Genomic DNA, 13,651 nt, shown 5'->3' with positions numbered 1-13,651 from the left:
ATTACCACAGAGGTTTGAGACAACTCTAAATCCTTCTATCATCCAAGAACTATGCTATGTTGTTCACTGGTTTTATAAAGTTATTCATTCCTACTTATCAAATATAACAAAGTATTTCTTTTATTCCTTCCACTTTTTATTGTTGTTGTTGTTAATTAATTTCATTGATTTTTAGAGAGAATAGAAGGAGGGAGAGAGAGAAACATTGATATAAGAGAGACACATCTATTGTTTGCCTCCTGCATGTGCTCTGACCAGAGCTGGGGATCAAACCTGCAACACAGGTTCATGCCCTTGACTGGAAGTCAAACCCATGACCCTTTGGTGTGTGGGCCAATGCTCTAACCACTGAGACACATGGGCCAGGACTATTATTTCCATCTTAATGTGTGGTCCAGCTTACTTAAAAGAAAAGAAGGTAATTTGTTTTCCATAATACCACTTTATCTGTAGATCTCTGCCTTATTTCATCCTAAATCTTTATAATATTAGCATTAGAAAAGGGATCCTCAGGTCACACATTGGGCTGTCTGGTATACATGTAGACAGTCTAGTGCAGTGGTTCTGACCACTGTGGAATCACAAAGTTCTCCAAGAATATGATGAAAGCTACAGTCCTTCTCAGTAAAAAAAATTCTCATCTGTACTTAATTTTGCATATAATTTCAGATCATTCAAAACTGTTGAAACCTATTTATTGACAGAGGTTAAGAACCCTTGCCTAATGGTTGCAAAGTGGTCATGAGTACCATTCCTCTTTTAGTTCCTGATAGTATTTGTGGATTGCTAGCATAAAATAGTAATCTTGTGTCATTTTGTTTTCCTGAATTACTTTCTTTACTTTAGGGGTTTTTCTCACTGTGACTAATACTAAAGGCACTTAGAATAAGCCTCCAGAATTTATTTTATAACCCTTGGCTCAGAATACAATTGGTAACAGATCTGTGCTACAATCACACTGAGACTGGATAAACCATTGTTCTTAAAACTGAGGTCAGCCAACTCCTGAGCACAATATAAATCTCCACAGTTTCCACTTTAACACTAGACATTTGACTACAAAGCAGAGGCTAAAATTGGATCACACCTAGTGCTTGCGTATACACCACAGAATTGCAGTTCCAACTCTAGGGGTTTTAATCAACAACACTGACCACAATCCAAAGAGAGATATTTCATTTAGCAGAAAAAAGTTGCTTCACTTTTAAAAAGCTAAAATAGAACCTACAGGAATTATGAAGATTTTGAAATGTTCAAAGACTATTATCTTCACCTGTTAGCTCTAGGTCTAAAAAAAGAAAGACTAAAAAATACTCCCAAAATTAGGTTGGCTTTCTTTTCTTCTACAATGCGTTATACAAAGGAAAAATATTGGCATTTTCTTCCCTCTTGCTTCTAGGTCAATATTTCTAGGTCAACATGTTTTTACCAAGAAGTTTGAGTTATTCAAAAATAGCAAGTCATTAATAAATGCCTGCCTACCTACATAAATACATACATAGCAGAAAGGAACAAGATGTGAGGTTGACTACAGAAAAATACTTACAGTTTAGTTTCCTATAGAAAGTTTATTATGTGAGGCTCTTTATAGCTAAAATGACTGTCTTCCAAAGATTATATAGAGCAAATGTTTTCTGACTAAAATATAAAAGTTCTCAAAAGTTTAATTATTAATGTTTGATGCAAAAGATCAGATTATGAATAAATATAAATATTGCATTTGTGGTTTAAAGAAGGATTTGTGGAAAATTAAAGTAATTTTAAGATAAAATTTAGCAATGAAGTTGAAGAAGTAAAGAATTCAAAAATACAAAATCATAAATTCTATAGATTCTGCAGTATTGGGAAAATGAAATAAGTACACAAGGTGTTACATTATCAATGGAGTGATAATGAAAATACCCATCTTCCATAGACTCAGAACAAATAGTCCAAGAAAATGTATATTTCAAATACAATCCTCCTCTATTACAAAACAGCTGCTTTCCTAAATGAAGTTATTACACATATCTATGGAACATTGCTTAGGAGATGCTATCACACCCACAAGGTGTTAATTCCTCCCAACTCTTCTTTTTGAGGCAGTTCACGTGAAGCAAGTGCTAAAAGAAATGAATTTCTCTCAGTGATAATATTTCCACATTTGCAGCCAGTTCGAGATCCTTATGACTACCCAATGGCAGAATATGACTCATGAAAGTGAGATTGCAAAATGATCCTGTTCCATTTTGAATAGAATTTAAGAATGTTGACATCATACATTCCAGGTAAACCCCACAGGACTCTGGCTCTGTTACTGAACATAGCCAAAGCTCCCAGGAGGTCACTGTCAGTACGGATGAAACAACAGCCATAGATCAGGTGGTACTTTATTCCAATAGGAAATCAGGAATTTCTGCCTTCAGAAACCTTCCTCATTTCTCTTTATACAAACTACTATGTTATTTCCTCATTAACTTTTTTAATTTCCAGAAATAAATGTCTTTTCCAGGTGTCCTAACATATTTTGTGGGCTCAAATTTTGTAAGACTTAAAATTTTATTATGTTGAGAACAAAAATGCAACCTATGTCAGATGCTTTGGAGAGAATTCGAGGCAGCAGGTGGTTATTTACCACATAGCCCAGACATTTTTACATGTTGAAGTTTAGCAATTCTTTCTGAGAACTATAGATAAATTTTTAATAAAATTACATGTATCTTTTGAGTTATTTTTAGTCCCCATGAAACATTTCATTCTGGGTATTGAAAAAATTAAAATTAGCTTGGACTGAGAAAGTTAACATCTGCTCAGCAGGTTGGAACAACAGACAGAAGCCAACTGCAAAGCCATAGAAAACATTTCTCCCAGGGACACTGCCACTATAAAGTGTCATGGCAACCTCTTTCTTTGAGTGACTAAAGAATCACTGAGAAAGTTTCTTTTCTAATACAATAGATTATCAGTAAGGTTGCTGTTTGAAACTTTATCAGCAAGAATGAGACAGTGCACTCTTGCCTGGAAGACCTCAGGAGCTGTTGACATAGAAAAGCAGCTTGGCCCTGGTCAGTTCGGCTCAGTGGTTAGAGCATTGGCCAGCAGACCAGAGAGTCCCAGATTCAGTTCCCGCTAACAGCATGTACCTCAGTTGCAGTTTGTCCCTGGCCCCGGTTGGGGTCGTGTGGGTGGTAACGACTCAATGTGTCTCTCTCACATCAATGTTTCTCTTTCTCTCTTCCTCCCTCTCTCCCTCCTGCTTTATCTAAAGATAAATGCAAAAAAAATGTTCTCAAGTGAGGAGAAAGAAAAATGAAAAAGAAAAAGAAAAGCAGCTTGGCCAGGCCGATGTGGCTCAGTGGACTGAGCATATTCTCATGGACTGAGAGGTCCCGTTTCATTCCCAGGCAGAGCACATGCCCAAGGTTGTGGGTTCGATTCCCAGTAGGGGGCATGCAGGAGGCAGCCCACTGATATATCTCTCACATCAATGTTTCTATCTCTCACTTCCTTCCTCTGTCTCTAAAAAACCAATATAAACATATATAGATATAGATATAGATATACATATAGATATAGATATAGATATAGATATAGATTTTTTTTTTATCCTCACCCAAGGACTTTTTTTCCATTTTTTGTTCAATTGAGTGGGAAGGAGAGAGAGAGAGAAACATCAACGTGAAAGGGACACACCGAGTGGCTGCCACCTGCACAACCAACCAGGGCCGGGGACAAATTGCAACCGAGGCACACGCCTCTAGTGGCAACTGAACCCAGGTCTCTCTGGACTGCAGGCCAACGCTCTAACCACTGAGCCAAACTGGCCAGGGCTAAAAACATATATTTTTTAAAAAGAAAAGCAGTTTGATCCCCAGCTCGGGAGCTGAGTTCCACACAGGATTTCTTACCTCAACTTTACTGTTTCCAAAAACAAAAACAGAAAAACAAAAAACACCCTGGGTTCACGTTGCAGACCGACTTGTATCTAAATTCCACTTTCTAGAATCCTATAGTAACTCTCTCTTTGAAATGGGTCAATAAATCTAATTTTGTGGGACTCCAGGTTGTTCCTGGTATTCTTAGTCTAACTGAGTGATATAGGGCATGATTTAAGAAAATGCTCCAACTAAAGAAAATATTTGCTGCTTGAATAACAGTTCTGAATGTTAACATTGGCTTTCAGACACTGAAAAAATAGAACCCGTCTTTGCTGTAGTGTGGACCCTGTGACCTGCGAACTTTAAATTCTCTACCGCCTTCTCATCTAAGTAAGACACATCCTGAAAGCCAAGAAACCTGTTGTGAGTGTTGAAATGATATTTTCTGGCTCAGCTGCTGTGAATGCAACCTGTAGCAAACCGTCTCTGCTTCTAAAAATCAAGACTCTTCAACATCACTCTGAAGCACTTTGTGACATTCAAAAAGATGGGGTAAAAGGCAATAGATAGGCAGAAGTCCCAGGTTTCCCAAATACACAGGTTTGCTCCCCGCCTGGTTTAAATACAGGGACGCTAGATTTAAGAAGAAAAGAAAACATGAATGAAGAGGAGTATTCGGAGAACAAGCCTTTGCCCTAAGATTGGAAGGCTGCTTTTGACATACCCATGGGAGTAGCCATAATCGTAGGCTGAGGCCGCCTTCCGACTGATTGCAGACTCGAGGGAGGACTCAGCGGCCCAAGATGCCTGCTGCTTGTAGGAGGCTGCTGATGCCTGGCTGAAGGCCTGGGATTCCTGGCGGTGTGCAGCCAAGGAGCGGCTGCTGTAGGCCGCTGAGCCGTGGGTGTAGATGGCAGAACTTTTCTTCTCCTGCTCATGGTACTGGCTCATGGTGGTGCGAAGGTCCTTGTTACGGTAGCTGCGATCATAGTGCTGGTGCAATTTCTGATAAAACGGCAGAGACATCATGTGCCCCCAGAGAACCAAAAAAACCTATAAGAAAGCAACAACTTTCTGAGTGAATTATTAAGGCACAAATCCTATAGACTAAGTCATCTAAACCAATGTGTAAAAATGAATGCTCTTATCTTTTCCAAAGAGTAAATGGAAAGTGATGTGAAACTTTTAGCTTAACTAATTACTCAATAAACTTCCTACTTCATGCTCAGTTGTGCCCCCCGCCCCGTCCTCGTACAGCTTTCTTTTTTTCTTCCTGTCTTCCTCTTTTCCCCTCCTCTCCTTTTCTCTTTCTCCTCTTATCTCACTCTCTCTCTTAAAAACAAAATATATATATAAAATCTTTAGTTTCCTTACCCTGACTATTGTGCTTTTCCTCAGACCTTTCATAATACATATTTCTAGTTTTCTGACATTTTATTCTGATGGGTACTTCATCCGAAAAAACGGGTAATGATGGAGCATCTGTGTACAGCCAATGTGGTTTTCATTCATTAAATAATTACTGAGACCTACTATGAGCATTGTACTATTCCAGCACAAGAATTACAGAGATGAACAAAACAAATAAAATCCATGCTCTGATAACCTTATATAGAAACTTATATTCTACTGCAGAAGTAGACAATAGAGAAAAGAAATAAGTCAAGTAAAAGGTATATTAGCGTGTGCTAAATGCTATGGATAAAAATAAAGCAATAAGGGGGTGGGGCAATTTTATTTATTTTTTCAATATATTTTTATTGATTTTTTTTTTTTTTTTTTTTTTAGCTAGACAGAAAGGGAGAGGGGGAGAGAGAGAGATAGAAACATCAATGAGAGAGAAAAATTAATTGGCTGCCTCCTGCACGCCCATACTTAGGATCAAGCCTGCAACCTGGGCATATGCCCTGACTGAGAATTGAACCAGCAACCTCTCGGTGCTCAATCCACTGAGCCACACCGGCGGGGCAGGTGGAGGCAATTTTAAACAGCTTCACTGGCTCTGGCTGGTTTTGTTCAGCGGTTAGAGTGTCGGCCTGTGGTCCAGAGAGACCCGGGTTCGGTTCCCACTAAGAGCACGTACCTCGGTTGCGGTTTGTCCCTGGCCCTGGTTGGGTCGTGCAGGTAGCAACCACTTGTCTCCCTTTCAAGTCAATGTTTCTCTCCCTCCCACTCTATCTGAACAAAAAATAGAAAAGTGTCCTCGGGTGAGGATAAAAAATAAATAAACAGCTTCACTGGAAAGTGACATTTGAGCATGCAACTGGAAGAAAAGTGTTCCAGATGTTAGGCCATTGCAAAGGCACTGGGGTGTGAGCGTGCAGGAGTAGTACATAAGCTAGCGACCCTGCATAGAGGGAGGGGATGCAGGGAGAGGTATAGAAGATGATGTGGCAGGGGTGGCAGGCTAAGGGCACACAGTGCAGGGTCCTACAGGCAACTAACTTTAAGGATTTTGTCTTTTTTTTCTGAAAAGGTTGAGGCTATCAGAAGGTTCTGAGTTGAGAATCACTCTCACTGATTCTGAAGAATAGACTGTTGAGGGACAAGAATAAAAGCCAGGAGACCAATTAGAAGGTTGTTATGAGCTAAGTTGTATTCCCCCAAATTCATAGGTTGAAGTCCTTTTGCCAGTATTTCATATGTGACCATATTTGGAGATAGGGTCTTACAGAAGAAAAGAGGTTAACAATGAAGTCATCAGGGTGGGTTCTAACCAAATATGACTGTTGTCCCTATAAAGAGGAAATTAGGCCCTGGCCAGTTTGGCTCAGCGGTTAGAGCGTCGGCCTGCGGTCCGGAGAGACCCGGGTTCGGTTCCCGCTAAGGGCACGTACTTCGGTTGCAGTTTGTCCCCGGCCCTGGTTGGTCGTGCGGGTGGCAGCCACTCGATGTGTCCCTTCACGTCGATGTTTCTCTCTCTCTCTCCCTTCCTCTCTCCCTCCTACTCTATCTGTACAAAAAATGGAAAAATATCCTCGGGTGAGGATTAAAAAAAAAAAAAAAGAGGAAATTAGGACACAGATAGGTACATCTTGTGAAGTCACGAAAGAAAACAACCATCTCCAAGATAGGAGAGGACTCAGAATAAAACCAACTCTGCCAAGCCTTCATTTCAGATTTCTAGCTTCCAGAATTTGGGGAAGATAAATTTCTACTGTTTAAGCCACCCAGACGATGGTACTTTGTTATGGGAGCCCTAGCAAATTCATATAAAGACCATTGCAATAGTCCAGTGGAAATACGAGAAATGATCAGACTCTGCATATGTTTTGAAGGTAGAACCAAAAGCATTTGCTGAAAGTACTGGATTAGGGTGTGAAAGAAAGAGGGGAGTGAGAAATGACTCCAAGGTTTTTGCCTGAAGTTGCTATTAACTGAACTAGGCAAGAGTGTAAGAAAGCAGCAGTTTGGGATGGAAGAACAGGGGATTGATTTAAGACATACTGCATTTGAGATTCCTGCTAGACATCCAAGTAGAGAGGTAAAGTGGGAAGTTGGATATGTGACTTTGGGCAACAGTGTAAAAGTCCAGGGTGAAGACCTACAATTGGGACTCACCAATTTATAGATGGTATTTATAGCCCCCCCCCCCCCCAATTAGAATGATTATAAATGGAAAAGGAAGTCCTAAGACTGAACCCTGGAGTATACTTATATAATGAGCCCTCTCAAATCTCACAAGCACTTTAAATGGTATAGTATCAAACCAGAAACATTTGCTCCATTAAGAATATGAAGGCTTCTAATTCTCTAACATAAAGACATAAGAAAGCCAGTCATCAATGTAGCAATTTGTATTGTGAACTTGAGCTAACAGTTCTACTGAAAGTTACAGTTACGTTTGCTTAGCATAGGGAGGGGAGACTTACCATTGCATTCATTAGCTTTCTTGAATAAGCTGTCCACTGACAGAAACCTATCAGCTACACTGACAACCCTGGATGAAGTAATCGTTTTATGGAGTCCCACCCCAATTTTTAATGCTTTGAGCATGGTCACCCTGAATGCGCCCGATCTTGTCTGAAATGTTATTTTTAATGTTACTTGTTGTGAATTAATCATTTTTTCCAAATCTTTAAGTTCTAAATGAGGAGTGAATCTTTCTAAATTTGCCATATTTTTTGTCAAGTTTAAATCTACTATTTATTTAAACTATTTAAAAAGTCAACATGTATTCCCTAGAAAAGAAAATCCAGCAAACTTCACTCCAGAAATATTTATCTTAGGGCTCATGAAAAATAACAGTCTAAATCGCATTTCCCAAAAGGAAAAAAATAGTTACTCGCAAGAAACTTTGCTTCAACCCTTAAATAGATTGCTGTTTTCTGTTCTAAAATATACAGAATTATCATGTGTAATGAATAATTATTACATAATTTTTGATAAAACAAAAGGGTTAGAATATATTAATATAAAATTATGTGTTTGGCACATAAAGATATTAGCTACATTTCTGTAATGATACATAAGACACTGCAACATGACAAATGTTATTTGAATAAGATTCAAGTAAATAATGAATGACCTTCTTATGTATTATTTTATCAGCTAAATTCACAGTTCAGATGACCTGAAATGTTATTATTTTAACAAAATAAAATTTGTAAATATTTTGCCCCAATTCTATTTTCCACATGATTACTATTTTCCCCCAATATATTTATTTTTAATAATAGTTAATATTCCAAGTACATAGATAATGAATAACAATTAAATAGCATTTAGCTTTAAGTCAACAGAGCTGATTGTCACAGCTCCAACCTCTGGATCAAAGATATAACTACCATCTCTTCATCAGTAAGCAAGGATTATCCCCAACATGACAGCTAGAGTATGTGGGGGGCGGGGGGGAAATGGTTTGGTTGTCTTCCTGCATTTTCTGCTGGAAAATAATTTGGGGATTTAGGAAGAAATGCCACCCCCATAGTTGTAATTCTGATATGATACCTTTGTACAGGCATTAGAGGCCAAAAGCTGATAAAAATTATTCACAGAAAGTGTTAACTTCAGGATCATTATGTGGGGTTCTATGTTGCCTCTGAAATACTGCCTAACCATGTTCAGGTGAGGATATCATAATGCACTCTTACATTTACCTACGTGGCATTGTCCGAGCAAAATCACTGAATTAGAAACTAGCGACTTCAAAGTTAATTTTCCTTCTTTTGGTCTAATTTGTAATCAAGGAGTATTGTAGGCATACGGAGGATAGAAAGCACATGATTTACTGGCACCTCATCCATTCCAGATTTCAACCAAACCACTGAGTTGTAAGTTGGAAACAGAACCTAACTCACACTTTCAGTTCCATTTGAGACAGCTACTCTTTCCTTATAGTTCCAGGAATGGTAGCTTAATTTAAAAAGAAGACAATGAACTGAGAGAATAGCTGTGCCAGCAAAAACTGGCACTCTGTTGCTTTTGTCTTCCTTCCCAGGGGCTCCACTTTCCTATTTCTCTGCTATTCTGACATCTCTTTGAGAAAACTGCTGAGCTCAGAAGACAGAAAGAAACCACATACCCCATAATGCTGTTAAGCACATAAAATATCAAGCGCATTCTTCTGCCTCAATGTCACGCTTACCAGTTTCCAAAGGAGTGATGGTAGTGGAAATGTTCCGACGTGGCTGTGGAGCTGGATGAAGATGAAAAACCCACGTAGGTTGAATCCAAGAAAAAGTTAAGAGGCAGGGCTAAAGACAGGACCCTGGGGGCCAGTTCAAAAATAATGCATGTGGTCAGGCAGTAGAATGTCAGAGCCACACAGCCAGCCTTTTATGGCCAAGAAGGCAGATAAATATAGCAGCAAACGAGGAGGGTAGTCCTAAACTGAGAGGAAAAGAGAGGCACTAGCTGGTAGCTGCCTCAGTAATGTAATTATATTAATACCAGTCAGTGAGTCTGGCCTCATTAAACCAAACTTCAGATTTTTATTTGGCTAGAAGAGTATTTTCAATGTTACTTTATCACTGGATATTTAAAAGTGCAATGGAAAGAGTGATTTGTGTGGAGAGCTAAAAATAAGGGTAGTAATCTGATTCCCAACAAGAACGTCATGGTATTTTAATGCTAAGATACGTTTCTGGGTGTGCTGTTCGTAACGCATGTAGAGTACATTTAAAAGACACAAGGTGAAAAAGAACTTGAGGTTAACTAGAGGCAAAATAAGTAAGAAATGGTTTATACATGGTAGAAATTGTGGCCTGACAATACAGCCATGTTTTTGTTTTGTTTTTTCATTTCAGGAAAATTTACAAAGTCAGAGCTTAAAGTTAGAATATTTGATTGCCTATTCATCAACTAAAGCCTTTGAGAAGCAACATGTTTTATTTTTCCTAAAAGCAGAGTAGGGTTGTTGTATCTAACAAGAGATTCTCTTTATTTGTTTTTTTAGACTGTATAACTAAGTAAAAGATGGTAAAACCTGATAATTAGAACCTGCGCTTTGGATTCGGACCAGACCTAGATTCCAGGCTACTGATGGCACATAAGAGACACATAACCTTAAGCATGTCATTTCTTCCCCCTAAGCTTCATTTTCCTTCTCTATAAAATGGGGATAACAACATCCAAATTGTGGGACTGCTGTGGAGAGTAAATGTGATAATGCAGAGAAAGCACTTAACCCAGGATTATCACAGAATAAGAACTCAGTAAATATCAATTATTATTACTGATAGTAATCATTTTTAATATGTTTTTATTGATATTTTAGGGAGAGGACAGGAGAGCGATAGAAACATTGATGTCAAAGAGAAACATCAATAGGCTGCCTCCTGTACACCCCCTACTGGGGATCGAACCCGCAACCTGGGCATGTGCCCTGACTGGAATCGAACTGGGATCTCTCAGTCCATAGGATGATGCTCAATCCACTGAGGCACACAGGCTGAGCTGATAGTAATAATTTAAAAGCTTATTGTTCAAATTATATGTATTGAGCAGATTATGTTCTGATAGTGCAGTTATATGAACTAAATACAGATTACTTGTATCTATTAAAATACTGAACAGACCCAATATTGCAGTCTACTTTATAAGTACTTTCTTGATAACTACAGTTAACACTGTTGAGGAACTATTAAGTGCCAGACACTGTGATAGGCACTTTATATACATGATCTCATTATTTCCCATAATACTCTGAAAGGTAGGTATCATTAGCTTCATTTTATAGTTGATGAAACTGAGGCTTCAAGAGGCCAAGTCATTTGCCAAAGAGCACACAGCTTGTAAATGACATACATGCAATACATTTCCAGATATTTGAATTACAAAGCCCATAAACTTTTTGTCAGGCATTGCCGTATCCATCCTCCAGTGACACTTGGTTTATTAGAAACTAGATATTTGTAAATAGTTTTTCAAGTGCAATATAGTTTTCACTTACAACTGATGGTCAGCTTCTGAGCTTCCTAAAGTATATAAAAGAATGTATTCCACTTAGTACTGATCACATTTAACCCAGAATTTCTTTATCTAAATACACCTCTTGTTAGTGTGCATATGAACATTTTAGCTTTCTGGAATACATAGGAGAATTTTCCAAGCTTTATGTTCCCCAACTATTCATTTATTCTCTAGACATCCAAAACAGAATGGCAGTGGTTCTTCTGGGTTTTGTCCACCAGCCACTGGAATAGTTCCCAGTGAGCTATTTCTCTAGAGGACATGGTAAATTGCTCCAAATATCAAAGCAGGAAAGAGGAAAAATAAATAAAAATAAGAGATATAAATGGCCATAATACTAGCTAATATTTAATGACCATTTGCTATATGCTAAACATTAATGCTAACTGCTTTACAGTATTTTATTTGATCATCATACACACATATAAACTTTTTATGGATTATGAAATTGAGATTTAGAAAGATTAATATTCTTTTTTTTTTTTTTGGTACGTGCCCCTAGTGGGAACTGAACCCAGGACCCTCTGGTCTGCAGACCGACACTCCAATTGCTGAGCCAAACTGGCCAGGGCAAGATTAATATTCTTTTTTTTTATCCTCACCCAAGGACATTTTTCCATTTTTTTGTTCAGATAGAGTGGAAGGGAAATGAAGGAAGAGAGAGAGAAACATTGATGTGAAAGGGACACATTGAGTGGCTGCCACCCGCACAACCCAACGAGAGCTGGGGACAAATTGCAACTGAGGTACATGTCCCTAGCAGGAACCGAACCCAGGTCTCTCCGGACCGCAGGCCGACACTCTAACCGCTGAGCAAAACTGGCCAGGGCAAGATTAATATTCTTACAGTCACACAACTAGAATGTGTCAAAAGACTCAAACCTAGGTCTGTTCTACACAGAACCTGCGCTCTTATATATAACATTGTACTGGCTTTCAACCATTTAGCCATGTGTATGTGTGTGTGTGCATAGATAGATGATAGATGACAGATGATAGATAGATAGATAGATAGATAGATAGATGATAGATAGATAGATAGAAAGCCATGTGCCAATAATGTCCATTAGAAGGATGAGCTATTACCAAAGAAGAGTTTTCGTTGTATTTCCTGTGTAACAGACTACTACTATTTATTAGATCAAAATGTACTGGCTAAAAAGATCAATACATTAAAATATTTACTTCACTTTGATCCCTATTAAGAATGTAGAGTGAGCCCTGGCTGGTGTGGCTCAGTTGGTTGAGTGTCATCCCATATACCAAGAGATCGCTAGTTCAATTCCCAAATTATACAGCAAATAATCCAGAAAGAAGTTTCAGTGTGTTACTAGTTCTTCAACTCTTTCTATGACTATCTAGTCCCATATGTGTTATGATTAGAGCAGTGGGGAAAGAGGCAGAGGGCAGAGATAATTATGGGGAAGGTCTACAGGAGAGGGGTCTAGTATGTTTATCAAAAGCCAAATTTCATTTAGTTATGAAATGAACAAGATCTAAACTAGATGAATTAGATCTAGATCTAAAATTATATTTTCGCCTGTCTCGCATCAGGATCTATAAGCTGTAAGGGGTCCACGTGCGCTCCCACCCAGGCTAGGGACTGGGGAGAACTGCTGGGATTGATAGCCTGGTCCTGGAAATGGACCACCCTGGGATGGTGCAGCACTGGCACAGATGCTGGTGGGATAGGACACCAGCCCCTGCTCAGATCCCTGCTTTCCGCTCTGTCCTACCAGACTCCAGGCCACCAGAAAAAATAAGCATAATTCTACAGTGGCCTTGGTTTTCTGTGGAATGCTCTACTTGTAGTTACAGAAATAGAATTAACTTGTATTCTTTGCCAGTTTCCCTGTCTCTCTCTCTCCTCTCCTCAATTCCCTCCCCATCACAAGAACCTTCACTTTGCTTATCAAACCTTCTTTTTCAGTTTTTATTTATTTATAGTTAGTGTTAAGAACAGAGAAGGTATACAATGGAATATTATTCAGCCTTAAAAAAGAAATGAAATCCTGACACATGCTACAACATGAATGAACCTTAAGGATATCATGCTAAGTGAAGTAAGTCACAAAAGGACAAATATGATGATGATTCCACTTGCATGAGATACTTACAGTAACCAAATTTATAGAGACAGAAAATATAATAATGGTAACCAAGGGCTTGGGGCAGAGGGAATAGAGAGTTAGTATTTAATGTGTAGAGTTTTTGTTGTTGTTTTAATATTATTTTCTTTATTAATTTTAGAGAGAGAGAGAGGAAGAGAGGAGAGAGAGAGAGAAACATCTATGAGAGAGAACATCAACTGGCTGCCTCCTGCATGCCCCCCACTGGGGATTTGGCCCACAACCTGGGCATGGGCCTGACTGGGAATAGAA

The 13,651-nt window shown here is 38.7% G+C and overlaps 1 protein-coding gene across 2 annotated transcripts in view; it reads right to left on the bottom strand.

Moving 5' to 3' along the window:
• MYOM1 (myomesin 1) overlaps nt 1–9,584 on the bottom strand; it is a 173,005-nt gene extending 163,421 nt beyond the window's left edge. For both annotated transcript variants that reach the window (XM_036244934.1, XM_036244935.1), the window contains exons 1-2: nt 9,445–9,584; nt 4,582–4,910 (exon numbers count right to left, since the gene is read on the bottom strand). In XM_036244934.1, the coding sequence (XP_036100827.1) occupies nt 4,582–4,886 (305 nt within the window). In that variant the 5' untranslated portion in view covers nt 4,887–4,910; nt 9,445–9,584. The remainder of the gene's footprint in view (nt 1–4,581; nt 4,911–9,444) is intronic.
• Nucleotides 9,585–13,651: the final 4,067 nt, after the last annotated feature.

This window comes from Molossus molossus, unplaced genomic scaffold (genome assembly GCF_014108415.1).
Source record: "Molossus molossus isolate mMolMol1 unplaced genomic scaffold, mMolMol1.p scaffold_m16_p_6, whole genome shotgun sequence".
NCBI lineage: Eukaryota > Metazoa > Chordata > Mammalia > Chiroptera > Molossidae > Molossus > Molossus molossus.
Note: the sequence above shows the minus strand (reverse complement) of the source record. Positions and strands in the feature narration are given on the sequence as shown.